This window comes from Dasypus novemcinctus, chromosome 6, assembly GCF_030445035.2.
Source record: "Dasypus novemcinctus isolate mDasNov1 chromosome 6, mDasNov1.1.hap2, whole genome shotgun sequence".
NCBI classification, from domain to species: Eukaryota; Metazoa; Chordata; class Mammalia; order Cingulata; family Dasypodidae; genus Dasypus; species Dasypus novemcinctus.
In genome coordinates, this window is record NC_080678.1 from 20,768,934 (window position 1) to 20,783,427 (window position 14,494).

The 14,494-nt window shown below is 50.6% G+C and overlaps 1 protein-coding gene across 2 annotated transcripts in view; it reads right to left on the reverse strand.

Moving 5' to 3' along the window:
• SLC18A2 (solute carrier family 18 member A2) overlaps positions 1 to 14,494 on the reverse strand; it is a 43,880-nt gene that overhangs the window by 22,484 nt on the left and 6,902 nt on the right. For both annotated transcript variants that reach the window (XM_058298302.2, XM_058298304.2), the window contains exons 4-10: positions 12,883 to 12,941; positions 12,543 to 12,626; positions 12,231 to 12,323; positions 11,487 to 11,576; positions 11,349 to 11,392; positions 11,209 to 11,269; positions 9,055 to 9,150 (exon numbers count right to left, since the gene is read on the reverse strand). In XM_058298302.2, the coding sequence (XP_058154285.1) occupies positions 9,055 to 9,150; positions 11,209 to 11,269; positions 11,349 to 11,392; positions 11,487 to 11,576; positions 12,231 to 12,323; positions 12,543 to 12,626; positions 12,883 to 12,941 (527 nt within the window). The remainder of the gene's footprint in view (positions 1 to 9,054; positions 9,151 to 11,208; positions 11,270 to 11,348; positions 11,393 to 11,486; positions 11,577 to 12,230; positions 12,324 to 12,542; positions 12,627 to 12,882; positions 12,942 to 14,494) is intronic.

Here is a 14,494-nt window from a genome sequence, read left to right on the forward strand (position 1 = left end):
ATCCTGCCTTTTGAACAGCGTTAGCTTCATGAACATCATTCCATATCAAAAAAATAAATATCTACATGGTTGTTTTTTTGGCTAGGTCATATTTGACTGACATTTTCAAGGCAAAGCTCTAATGCTCTCCCGAGAAAGAGGTGGCAAATGCCTAGGTCCTGACGGGCCTGCGCTGAGCTGATTTCCCACTGGGTGTGGCTGCAGGAGCCTCGAACGTGCCCCTGGCATCAAACAGAAAGGCAGAGTCAAGTCAGACCAAGCTTGGCCCCAGGGGACTTGTCCACATCAGCTCTCCCTGTGCATTTCCATAGGACAATCTCCTTAGTGCTTTCAAGCTCTTTACACTTTTGGTATTTTTTCTTGAAATCAGATATCGGCTGACTGCATTGCAACGAAGTCAGATAAATGACTTCCTTCCATGAAAACAGCAAATGGGCCGTGAGTGCCCACCACACACAAAATGCCCAGGGCCCAGGGCCTTTCCCATCCACGTAGCTTCCCTAGCACACAAATGGACAGTGTGAGCTTGTCTCTTTAAGGTTCTACTAGTCTTTCATTGCAGCTAATGGCAATCATCAAAGCTCCAGCAAGGGTGAGACTTCCAATACAGGAGGGACCTCAAGATGTTTGGTCCCATGAGCTAAATCCAAAAGCAAATCACTCTAGTCTTGGTGATTCTGGGAAATAATAATAGAAGGAGCAATCTAATTTCATATTCCAGGAAACCTCTTCCATCACATGTAGCAATACATGGTGGCCGAATAATTGCTCAATGTCATTTGATCCAGCAAACTTTTACTGACAGTCCAGTGCCCAGTGCGGGGCTGGGGCTGCAACAGGGACAGTGACCACAGGTGGCTCTTTTCACAGTGTGAGCATCTTCAAAGGAAGGAATGAGATGACGGTCACCTATGACACAGCCAGTGTTAGGAACCCAACAAAGGTGTCCACATGGTGCTCTGGGAACCCAGAGTCTGCAGCCGGCAAAGCTCCCCTAAGCAGAAGGTATTTAAAGCCAGCCTTGGAAAGTGTGGGAGGGCTTTCCAGCACCCTGGAGAGCTGCGTTCATAACCTGGAGAGCCAAAGAAATCACCATCACCTTTGTCTCAGGGTGAATGTCTAAACCACACACTGTCTACAGGGGCCGGGCAGGCTTCCACAAAGCAAGAAGCAAAGTACAGGAAAAATAAGAGACCAAGTACCACGTTAAGGTGCCACTGGCATTTGGCTTCCGTCTCAGAAAGACAAGAGGAAATGGGGGAAGAGAAGGCATCCAGGGTGAACCAAAAGACCCAGGCCACCTAAGAGGGCAGCTGCCATTCTGTCCAGTTGACTGCTGCCGTGAAGGACTGCAGAAGACCTGATTTTTCTAAAAAGCTGCAACTATGGATTCTTATGTGAAATTTGATTTTTAAATGTTGGCAAGTGATTTAAACACACATATATGTACATACAAAAAAACCCATGCAGGCCAGTGCTGTACCACCCCCCCAAACCCACTTATGGGCTTAACTTGGCCCACAGAAGCCGTCGTATCTAGGGCCTAAGGAAATGGCTCACAGAGAACTCACCAGAACTGCGTGCTCTGCTGAGTCCCGACTCAGGGAGCAAAGCATGACATGTGTCTCTGAAGGCAAAGCTCCAAAGCGGGAGCATGGATAAGCTCCAGAAGACACCTATTGGCTGCACCACGCCGACCTACAAGTAGGTGCCGAGCTGGCGCCTGCGCCCCAGGAGCGGGTACATCACCTCATCCTCCATGCGCAGGAAATACCGAAGGCACCTGCTCCGTCTCCACCAGAAAGTTTTGGTGGAGAGGCATGGAACAAGGTATTCCTTTCACCTGAAACTTACTAGCTGTGTGGATCTGAGTGGGTCATTTTAACCTCCTAGAAACAGTGCTCGCCTGCGCCAAACACACCTCGCAGGCTGTTCAAACTGGAAACAAGGCCTTTGGCCGATGGCACTCACTGTCTGATCTCTGGGGCCTGTCACTCTGCAAACCCGCACCTCACCCGCTGTTCACAGGCTGCTGGCCTCCCCCAGTTGTGGTGAGCACTTAATGGGCAGGGCTCTCCCCATAGCCTAGCTCCAGGGCTGGCACAAAGGAAGCACCCAGTCTGACCACTCTCCTTGTCGGTCAAGAGGAAAGAGTCTGGCTGATGGGACTCAGACGTGGTTCAACTGCTAGAGCATCGGCCTACCAAATAGGAGGTCCAGGGTTCAAACCCAGGGCCTCCTGACCAGTGGTGAGCTGGCCCACGTGCAGTGCTGCCACGCGCAAGGAGTGCCGTGCCACACAGGGGTGTCCCCCGCGTAGGGGAGCCCCAGGCGCCAGGCGTGCGCCCCTCAAGGAGAGCCACTCTGTGCAAAAAAAGCACAGACCACCCAGGAGTGGCACTGCACACACAGAGCTGACACAACAAAAAGAGACACAGATTCCCGGCTCTGCCAACAATGCAAGGGGACACAGAAGAACACACAGCGAACAGACACAGAGAGCAGACAACCAGGGGGGAAGAGGGGGAGAAGAGGAGAGAAATAAATTAAAAAAAACAAGAGTCTGGCTGAGAACAGTCCCTGCACCTTACTGAGAATGTTGAAGGCGGTCCCCATCCCTTGAGGGAAGCCCCTGCACCCTGGAGGCACCAGCAGGCAGTCTGGAGTCCCACAGTCCTCCTGTCTTGACTTCCAAACCAGGGACAGGGTCACACACTCCTTGGACCTCAGGCTCCAGCAGCTGCTCTAGACCCCCGACACCCGCCTGGCACTGTTTCAACATCCCCAACGTTGCCCGGGCCTCCAATGACTTGGAAGGTGGAACTCAAAGACGCTTCAGCAGGCATCTCCTCCAGCACCCAAGAGGCCACCACCTAGCTTTGCGCACAGGCCAGGCAGCCCTTTTGCTGACAGCACCAAATACAGGGCAGGCTTTCCGACTAAACCCTAAACCTTGCCTGCACCTCGGCCCACTGGCCCCGCTTCGCCTTCTGGCACCAGACAGAAGATGACTCCGACCTCCTCCCCAAGCCCAGCCACCAGCAGGAGAAGAGCAGGACGCCACCCTGCCCACGGCTTTGCTCCCCCGGTGCAGCCCTGCCAGGGCTTTGGCTTCTGCCCCATCTCCCCTCTGCATAAGGTCAAGTTACGTGTCTGCCTTGAAACTGGAGCCCAGAACTGATCCTGTCCCCAAACCCACACTGGGTGCACTGGAAACAGTCACCAGCATCCGAAGAAGAAAAGGACAGAACGACCCTGCAGGGCTCGCTCCACGTTCTGGGCCCTCAGTTGCGCACCTGCACTGGGACACCACGCCTGTGCCCGCATTTCAGGAGCCCCAGCCCCCCAGCCCAAGCTGCACTTGAACCATGTGCGGTGGGGGGAGACCACCTATCAGTCGTGGGGGAGTTTTTTAACCCTACGGCGGGGCCTTACATTCTCACTAAAGGAATTCACCGTGTTCCTTTGGGGCCTTCATTTCCCCTGTGAAGACAGTTCTGCGTCTGTGACCTGTTGGCCAACTTCATCCCCTCCCAAGCTTGTATCACCTACAAACTCAACAAGAATTCCTTCCATGCCTTTTTCCAACTCAGTGAGAAAAGTGTTGGCTGGGATGGTGATAGCCATGCCTGCGAGCCCTGCCTTCTGCTGGCCGAGGCTCCCTTTGAGAGCCCGGGGCCTCCCCCTCCCTCTGCTCGCACTAGAAAGCCCACCCACAGGGAGAGCCACCTACGCCCCGAGCTTTTATGCAAAGCCTGGCGCCAACTCCAGCCTGGCCTGGGAGAGGCTCCAGCCACCTGGAGTCTGAGCAGAGCCGATGCGGGACATTCCTGCGTTCTTGGGCTTCTTCAGAGCTCTAGATAGCCCAACCCTGAGCACCCCCAAGGGCTTGGCCGGAGCCAGAATGGGGCAGTGGCCCCAGGCTGCCCTACCCTAAGGAAGGCTTAGGAGCCAAAGGCCTCACAGCACGGCGACCCGTCTTGCCATCTGGTACCCAAACAGGCTGGCACAGGCTATGCCCAAGGTCACAGCTGATTGAGAGCAAGCCAGTGTCCTTTCATCATCCCGCGCTGCATCACCACTTCTCACTAAAATCAAATGGGCAGGACGAAGAAAAAAGTCTGGCTCTCTCCTAGACTGGGACCTGCTCCCCAGGGCCTGAGCTTCCCTTTGGGGTTGCTAGGCCTCACCCTAAGCCTTCTAGGTAGAGAGAGAGCACCATGAAACGAGTCTCTCTCCACCAACCCACTCCCAGGGCCTCCGCCCAAAGCGGCAGCACCAGGCGCTTGACGAGGGCTCGCAAGACCCTCTGGAATATGAATGGGTTGCTGTCTTTGCTGCCTCTAAAATTATGGTCAAAAATTCAGTGTCAACAAGAAACAGCCTCATATCCCCCAGGCAGTTAATAAGATTGTTTTGCTCTGACTTCATATATAAGGGTCTTTCTCCAGAAGCAACAGGGAGACACACAGGCAGAATAACTTCCCTGTTCACCTTGAACTAGAGGGAGCTCACACCTGACCAGGGAAAGGCTGAGCTACAAAGCAGCTGGTGCCTCCCAGGGAGAAGGGTGGGGTCTCCCAGGAGAAAGATGAGACCTCCAGGGGAGAAGGGCAGGGCCTCCCAGGAGAAGGGCGGGGCTTCCCAGAAGGGCGGGGCCTCCAGGAGAAAAGTGGGACCTCCAGGGGAGAAGGGCGGGGCCTCCCAGAAGGGTGGGGCCTCCAGGGGGAAAAGGTGGGGCCTCCCAGGAGAAGGGCAGGGCCTCCCAGGAGAAGGGCGGGGCTTCCCAGAAGGGCGGGGCCTCCAGGAGAAAGGTGGGACCTCCAGGGGAGAAGGGCGGGACCGTGCTCTCTCCCAGTCTGGGTCCTTCTCAGGCTCAGAGGGCCCCGGGGAGCCATGGGTCTCAGGCTGCCGCGAATTGTGGGTGTTTCCTCTCACACTAAATGACACAGGAAATAGGCCGAGAAATTAGATTCTCTGGGCAGATAGGAAGCCTAACCTCTCCGGTAGGAGAAGGCAAGCAAGCTGTTCTCAGTTCAGGCCAACATCTGGCTGGGGGGATAAGCCCCAGGATATCACGTCCTGATGAAATCTAGGCAGCCTGCGGTCGGGTCTGCTATCTAACCCGGAGGACCCAGAGTGTTCTGACTGACTCTAAAGCCTTTATCAAGAAAGCCCCATGGCTTCGTCTGGAGAGGAAGTGAGTTCACAGCCTAAGTACCCTGGACAGGCCAGGGCACATTCAATTAGGATAAGTCGTTTAAGTGGAGACAGCAGAAACATCAAAGAAGCACCCCAGCTCAAGAGCGCAGGAAAGAGAAATTCAAGCAGGAAATGCGGATTCTAGCTCGGCAGTGCCCACGCTCCACCTGGAGACCCAGAAACCAGCCCAGAGTGAAAGGAAAGCTGGAAGAACGGCCTCTGGAAGGCTAAGGCGGGTAGCAGCAGCAAGACAGAAGAAGTTCCCTCATCTTTTGCAAAACTGTTCGCTCATCCAGCGTTAGAAAAGGCTTGTCCTCCCTAGAAAGTGATATCCTTCCTTTGAGAGTTTGGAAAGTCGTTAGGTTGCCTCTTTTGCCCTGACTGCCAGGATGTTCAGAACTAAATCTTCCTTAGCTGAGCTTCAAGAATTCCTTTTCCTTCACCGAATGATTCTCACTGTTTGGGGCTGGTTTTCGTTTTATAATGTAATTCATATACCATAAAATTCACCCCTTAAAAGGTTACAGTCCAGTGGTTTGTGGCATATTCACCTATCTAATTCTAGAACATTTCACCACAGCAACAAGAATCCCTTTCCTGCTCCACCACCCCCCCACTCCCGCTGTTTGGGAGACAGATGTGGCTCAACCAATTAGGCTCCTGTCTACAATATAGGAGGTCAAGATTCGATGCCCAGGGCCTCCTGGTGAGGGCAAGCTGGCGCACACAGCAAGCTAGCCCAGGCAGAGTGCCGGCCCTTGCAGGAATGTGGCCTCGCGCTGGAGAGTCACCCTGAGTGGGAATGCCGCCTCACACAGGAAAAGCCGCCCTGCACAGGAGTGCCAGCTGACGTGGAAAGCTGGTGCGGCAAGATGACACAAGAGACAAAGAGGACAGAAAATAAGGAGGCCTAGCAGAATAGGGGAGCTGAGGTGGTGCAAGAGAGTAATTGCCTCTTTCCCACTCCATAAGGTCCCAGGACCAGTTCCCAGAGCCACGTAATGAGAAAACAAGCAGACACAGAAGAACACACAGTGAATGGACACAGAGAGCAGACAACGGCGGTAAATGGTGGGGTGGAGAAATAAATGAAATAAATCTTGAAAATAAACTGATAAAGTCTAATGGCATGCAACAAAGGGGGCAATATTTATAAACATCTGACAAGGGATTAATATCTTAACATGCAAAGAATACTTGAAATGTCCACAGAAAATGGACAAATTATATTAATAATTCATAGTGAAGGAAATTCATAAGGCTATTAAACATATGAAAAGACGTTCAATTTCACTCATAAAGTATTTGTGAAAATAAGCTTCCTTTCTTACACTCTATAGAAAAAGCCTGAACGACTAATACCTATGTTAGTACCTGGCCAAGGACAGAGAGAATGGCAGAGGAGATAAACAACAAGATGAGAAACAGAGGGAGAGCAGTATGGACCCAGCAGAGAATGCTGGAAGCTGCCTGCCTGCAGACACAGAGATCAACAAGAAGCAAGACTCTTTGTCCCCCATAACCCAGAAAGTTCAGGAACTGAAAGCCCCAGACTGTGAAAGTAGCCGCAAGGGCTGAAGCTGTAATATGAAAGACGGTTGAAAGGCTGGTCTCAGTGCAGTGAGAGGCTCCAGCCCCCCTTAACCCACCTGGCAGGAGAAACAGAACCAGACAGGCACAGAGATCTGGGCAACACAACAGGCCAAATAAAGGATCAAATAAATGTCTTCCTACTAAATTGCAGAAGGCTGTAATTTCAAAACAAAACACTCAGTATACATGAAAGGGCACTTCAAATTTAAGATATGATAGCCTCAATTTAAAAACTTCAATAGGCAGTTTAGATGACTAAAATGAAGAAATCAGTGGAATAAAGGAAAGACAAATAAGAAATTAAAAGAGTAAAACATAGAGATCCAACATCCAACTAACAGGAGTACCATATAAAAGAGAAGAGGGAGGGGTAGAATTAATTAAAGAGGACAAAGTTTTCCCAGGACTAAAGAAAGAGATTTCTGAAGTGAAAGAGCCAACCAAGCAAGTACCCAGCACAGTGGAGAAAAACAAATCCACCACAAATCACCATGGTGAAAACTCATCACCCTAAAGAGGAAGAGAAGGTCCTGCAAGTGCCTACAAAGGATCAGGAATGGCCTTCTCAACAGCTACCCTGGATGCCAAAAGACAACAGAGCAGTGGCCTCAAAATTCTGGAAGAAAATCACTTCCAGCCAATAATTATATGCCCAAACAGACCAAATAGACCAAGTATGAGGTAAGACTAAAGATGTCTGTAATTAAGCAGGAGCTCAGAAAATTTTATCTGCTGTGTACCATCATTCAGATGTGCTCCATCATGATGTGGGAGAAACCAAGAAAGAGAAATATGGGAGAGAGTGATAGAGGAAACAGAAGAGAGGAAAAGAAGATACCTCGATGATGGAGGAAGAAAGTCCCAGAACAACCTAGAGAGCAACGAGTCTAGACTAGAGCAGGAAGACAGAGCAATCTAAGGCCAATGCCCATGAACAAACAACAAACCAGAAAGGTTAGGTGTGCTGATATACTTGACCACGGTTAGAGGACTTCTGATCTCTCCCAGAGAGGTTAGGGGATATATTCATAAACGCCACATCAAAAACTAAGAAAACAAAAAGACAGAGCAATTACTAACTCCAGGAAAAATAAAAATTTGTAAAAAGAAAAGAAATTGATCGCCATACCCCACATAGCTCAGTTTTGAACATTATTTACATAGTCACAATAATATCAACACTGAAAGTCAATCTAACCAAAAACTGTAGTGTAATTATTTTAGGAAGACAGAAGGTGATAAAATGTGTGGGTTGCATGGTTGAATGTTTTTATTCTTTTCAGGTGGAACAATAATGGTGTTAAATCCTCATTGACTATACTAAGAAGTCGGTGGACAATGTCAAATACTGGAAAACCAAAAAATAGGGTTGCACACATATTAAAGACATAGAGGAGATTAGCAGAATAAGAAGTTAAAGGAGTTAAAGGTGGCCAAACCTGAGAAGGAGATTTGGGGATGGGGAGGCATGGGGCAGAGACTGCTCTTTTTGCACTATAATCCTTATAATGATTTCTGACTTTTTAAATAATGTATGTATGTAACTGTGATAAAATTGAATCTACTTTGAAAGGTAAATCTACATATTCTGAAGTGGAAACATGGCCCCAATACTGCACGAAGGAAAAACAAGAGCACAGTGATGTGAATGGCAAGATTCCACTTAGACTGGTTTTTTATGCACTTCATATACGTGTTGGTATATGCAGAACCATCCGGAAAAAGACACTCAAAACAGTTGACAATGACTATGACAGGGAAGTGGACTGGAGGAGAGGAAAAGATGACCATGGGGTTTTAAAATGTTACCTCCTCAATTTGTGTACTTTAATTTTTTAATAACAAGCATGCATTCCTTTTTTACATTAAAAAAAACACTTAAAAAAATGCATGCTCTTATAAGCTAAGTCTCTTGTTGGCCTTTTTCGCATCAATTGCATTGCTGTCAGAGTATATTTAATATTAACTAATATAGTTCAGAAACATGGGAAGATCTTGAGTGTATTTTTCCTCTCACATTTCTTCCCAAGCCTACTGCTTCTGTCTTAATTCTGGACCCATCAGGGATGATACAAAAACCAGAGACTCAACAGATCCCAAAGCTCACTGCTGCCCTATGCATGGACCCCATTAAATGTCAAACAAGCAAAATGCAATCACTTCACCATCCTGGTACAGGCAGCTCAACAGGGCTATGCTGACAGCACCTTCCCTGGGGACATAAGTTCCAGACGCGGAAAAGCCCGCCGCTGTCCTTACCCAGCTGCCACTTGCGGGAACACATGGTCTCCATCATCCAGATGGGCAGTGCAGGCTCCAGCATGGCAATCCCCATGTTTGCGAAGCAGATGGACCCTTCAGGGAGGAAAAGGGTGAGTATGCTTCGACTTTGGATCCCAAGCACACCTACCATTTCCAAACACAGTCAAACCTCAGGCGCCCACAGCCAGAGACGCCAGCTCAGATACCCAGAACTTCTACTTTTGTAAGGAAAAGATTTAAATGACGAGTTCAAGGGGGGAAGAGTGAGGAGGGTTTATTATTATTATTATTCTCATTGTAACTATTATTTTAAACAAATAGAATCCTAGAATTGTAAAGTTTAGAATTAGAGGGAGCCTTAGAGGCAAACCTTCCCAGCCTATTAATGAAGAAAGGGAGTTCCAATTTATCAATGAAGTTCTTTAACTGAGAACAGACAACTTTCAGACCCCACAAAGACTCAGGACAACCTGAGGCTCTTACATCTGTTTTATTGAATAATGGACACAAATTTCTAAGGATCCCATGGGATGTCTGAAAACCCATTCGGTATAGGCATGGTATGAAGGGATTTTTAAAAATAAAGTAACTATACATCTAGGGTTTCTATGCTTTCATTATCATTCTGTTCACCAGAACCCTTTGTAAATATAGAACCATCTAGAAAAAGACACACAGAACTACCCTCATCGTTCTGGGAGCTTCCTGTGCTGTGCCCCCATGGAACCTCTAATTTGCTAGAATCTTGATTCAAGGAACATTGTGTCAGCATGATTAAGTTGCTCACATAATGAGGAAAGACTTTCTCATTCTTTGTGACATTTAAAGGCAGAACACAGAAATGATGCTGAAATGACTGGACTACCCGCCTCCACCTTTCCCCCAACTCCCTCCCCCAGGTGAGGCTGCCTGGAACTCTCCATCGCCTGACATTTAGTGCTGGGGAGATCTCTGTGTTTCCTTCCATGAGCAGGAGCTAGACCGAGGCAAGGGAGGAAGGGGAGTCAGGCTGCGCAGCCCTGACCAGGCGCCTGCCCCAGGGTGCTGGGAGCCACATCCCTGGGGCCCCCCGTATCTCCTCCTTGCACAGCCAGGCCCAAGAGCTGCAAGGGCATCTCAGCCCTGGGATGCTCCCTGCCTCTTGTCGGGGACACAGAGAGAACCCATTGCATGAAGCAGTCACCACACTGGGTTAACAACCCTTTGGCCAAAAGGCAAAATGGACCAAGTTTAGACCATGTGCCTCCCTGACCAAATCCAGCAGCAGAAGAGTTATACAAAGTCTGGCTGGGTTTTGGAAAAGGCTGAATTTTAGTGTCCTTGGGTAAGGCATGTGCCCAGTTCCCCCAGGACCCACCAGCCTGACGAGTGTTGGTGACCCCTGCTTAGACAATCTCATCCTAACTGGAGAGAAACAGGGCCAGGTCTGATGCCAGGGGCTGCTGGCAGCAGTACCCAAGCACAGGGCTGGGCCCCCATTGGCAGTCCCAGGCCTGGCAGGGAGGGGGACAGACCCTTGGGGGAACGCAACTCAAGGTCCTTCCTGAGAGCCCCAGAGCCCAGGGCCTTCTTTTAGCCAAGAACACAAAGGCAGGGTCTTCTTTAGCTCCCTGGCCTCTCTGCCTTGCCACAGGGAGGCTCTTTCTGCAGGTAGAGAGGCGCCCTCTTGCCCCCTGGGGCTGTGCTGTTGGTCGACATCCATCTGTGCCAAGTAAATTGGACCAGCCACCCAAGATGCCTGCGGTGAGGCACAGCGGACTAGAGGTCAAGGGCACAAGGCATGGCCTTGGGCACAGACACGGCCAGTAAACTGGGCACAAAATGAGCCTCTTTGGCACGGCATCCCCAAGACCTCAGACATCTCTGCTGCAAAGCTAAACATACACCATTTTGATTTGCCCCATACTGAAAACAAAAAAGAACACAGTGAGTGTCTGAAATCGGTGATGGAAGGAAACCCTTTTTCCTTGCCTTTTATGTTATGTTATCATAGTACCATCTTTGCCTTTTATGTTACGCCATAGCATTAACATTTTATGTTATTATACAGCCCAAGGTTTCCAGCAGCAAGACGACTGCCACCAGCGTGCCCCCAACACGCTGCCACCAACACACACGCCTGTGACGGAGAGCAGCAGCCCAGAGCCGCACCTGCCGCGATGAGGATGTACGGGTCCTTCAGCAGAGTGGTGAGCGCGGTCCCCTTTTGACTCTGCCGAGCAGAAAACGGGGGGTTAGAAGAGCGAGCACAGCTGCCGCCACCACCACGCCCTCAGCTCCCAGCTGCTTACCTCCGGCTGTACCCGGGAAGGCTGGAGCACAAAGAGCTGAATAACTACAAGGAAAAAAAGAAAACGCCCTTGCAGAAAGTGGGCGTGGCCCTGAACGCGGGCTGTCCACGGCCCCGGGGCCCCTGGGGACCCGCTCACCTCCATCCAAGAGCACCAAGGTGGCCAGCACCAGGAACGGAGCCGTCTTCCCCACAAATTCATAGAGCACGCTCCCAAAGGGGGGGCCCACTGCAAGGAAGAGAAATGCGGGCCAGTGCCAGCGTCCAGGATTGATGCCTCTCCTTGGAGCTAGAAGCACCCACTGGCTTCTTGACTCTCTCCCCGTACTTCATTCCAAAGAGGATCTGGGGCAGTCACCTTGCAGTGCACATGGCTGGTACTAAGCTGCCCTGGCAAATTCCTGCACGTGGCTTTTACACCTGAGCAATGGGGAGGAGTCTATAAAGGGCACCCCAAAAGTAAAGATCAGAGAGACAGAAGATGCAGCCCCAAATGAAGGCCGGAATGTAAAAGACAAAGGAAAAGGGCTGAGTCTTCTCTCAGGGCAGGTATCTGTCCCCTGGCCTGGGAGGTCAGCCCGGGCAGGTGGCAGATGAAGGCAGACACCAAAGGTACGCGGGGAATGTTGGAGACAAAGGCTCTTGGCAGACTGTCCTGTTCAACACTTTCGTTTTACATCTGGGCCCAGGGAGGAATGGGGCTTGCCTAAGGCCACCCAGTGAGGAGCAGAGGCTGGGCTAGCCCAGGGTCCCTTTCTCCCAGCTCAGGTCTCTCCCTGCCACTTTTCAAAGCCTCCACGAAAGTAGAAAGTATAAAGGGAGGTTGCCGTCCAATGCCAGGCAGCCCCGTCTCAAGTTCACCTGCACGGTGGATCTTACCCACCTAAGACGCCCATGGCCAGGCCTCCCAGGGCAATCCCCATCGCGTTGCCCCGCTCTTGGTCATCCGTGTACACGCTGGCGAGCATGCCCATCCCTAGACAGAAAAGAGAGGTCGTCTCTAAGCAAGCTCTGGGGAGCAAAAAAGAATCCATGCCTCCTTCCCACTCCAGGCCCAACTGGACCTGCCCAAACCTCTCCGATTAACTGAAAGAGAAGACCCAGCAGAACCCAAGAGGATAGGTGTGGGGCAGTTCCTTCTCCAGAGCCCTCCCCAGCTCATGTTATAAGAGCCCAGCCAGGGGCCCACACCTACCAGCCACGGACGAGCAGGAGGAGCCGATGCCTTGCAGCGACCTGGCGATGAGCAGCAGCCCGTAGCTGCTGGAGAAGGCGAACACTGGCGAGAGAGGGCCCGGCAGGACATCAGGGCCACCCCTCGGGGGCTGCGACCAAACCTCTCAAACGGGTCACTTCGAAGCCCTCCCGTCCCCCCACGGTGTTTTATCAATATTAGCCACATCATGCTCTTGCTCTATTAAGACTTCTCCCTGATTCCTCGCTCTAATTTTTACCAAGATGCAAACAACCCAGGTCGAGTGGTTGTCAGGGCCCCTGCTGCGCCCACGCTCAGAAGGCAAGCGTCTGACACTTACTAATTGTTGAGATAAACATGATGCAGAATCCCGCAAACATTGGAATTGGATAGCCGATTCTGCAAAACAGAACCAGGAGGAAAATCTGGTGAGGTCTGGGTAATTTGTATTGATTCTCTCCTGCTAACCCTGTGGGAGCAGGTGGATGAGTGCTTGGTCAACTGTTCTAAAAATTCATATACTTGGTGCTTCCTGTGTGACCTTTTTCTGTTTGACTGTGTTGGAACATGAATACATTTATGGATTGCCGCTCCGAACAGAAATTTCTCTAGAATAAATGTTAACGCGATATTGGCAAGTAACCCAGAAAACATCGAAAACACACAGTCTCTGTTCCAGTCATTTTTTATTATTATTCCTTTAATTATGGTCTTAGCTAGTCGATCCCCAAAGGGACAATTGCAAGCAAATGAGCCCAGTAAAAAGGCACCAGGAGATTCAACTGGCAGCAGAGCCTTTTGCACTGCACTAAGAGGCATTAGGAAGTGAGATTCTAAAATCCGCCTTCCTGTGGACCCCACACAGGCCTGCCCAGAAAGATAGGCCTCATCTTGGGTGCAAAAATTCAAGACCCAAATTGCTTTGCAAGACCACTGCCTGTACCCAGCTCCGCCACAGGCCTCCTGGGGCATGGAAAGAGCCTGCCTTCCACCACACGTCTCCTCTCAGCCGCTTGGAGCAACATCGCCCACCTCCCGGGACTGGCATGAGTATAAAAGGAGATTTGAGTGTTAAACTCTCTCCCAGGGTGCCTGGAACACAGGAGATGCTGAAATTGTTTCCTCCCTCATTCTCTTCTTTCATGCCTCTGCTTTTCTGCTGGATTAAGCCAACAGCACGGTTCCTGCTATCCGGGTGCTTCAGCGGAGTTCCTCACCTAGTCCCCCGGAGGCAGACAGCTCCAGGTGAGAGGCTGCCCGGGAAGAGGTCTGCTCCCACCCAGAGCAACCCTGAGCCGGACCAGGCGTCAGGCAGCTTTGCAGCCACCGGTGAAGGCTGGGCGGCAGCAGCTTTCACCCCAACTGGTTTTTTCAAACACCACAGGGCTCAGCCCCATGGCAAAGAAATAGGTGGGAAGCCTCTGGATCTCCGCTTTCAAGCTCTCCCAGTCCCTCGCACCCCCACCTGGGAAGGACGGTCATCCCATGCCCTAGGTCAGTGAGTGGTGGGCAGATGCCAACGCCCTTTCTCTCCCCCGCCCAGTGTCTCCCAAATGGAAGAAAACTCAGTTGACATTAGTCATAAACATCTGAGTACGCGCTCCTATCTCAATTCAATGCCACCTCAATTAAAGCACTGCTAAGCAGAGCTGCGGCTGGTGGGCATGCCTGTAACCAAATGTCCCACTGTCACGGCCTTGTGAGTCATCCTGACCCCCAGTCTCTCTCTGCAGAGCATCACGGAGCAGTTAATCCAATTGGAATAAGACTGAAAACCGTCTATTGAATCCCTAGCACAATGTGTAAAATCATAAAAGTCATGTGACTCGCCTGTACCGAGATAGTCAGCAGAGAAACCTCCTGTGTGCCCAGATCACCACCGACCAGTGGTACTTTTTCTCTCATGTTAATAACACGTTTATCACGGCCATACACTCAGGCACACTCCACTG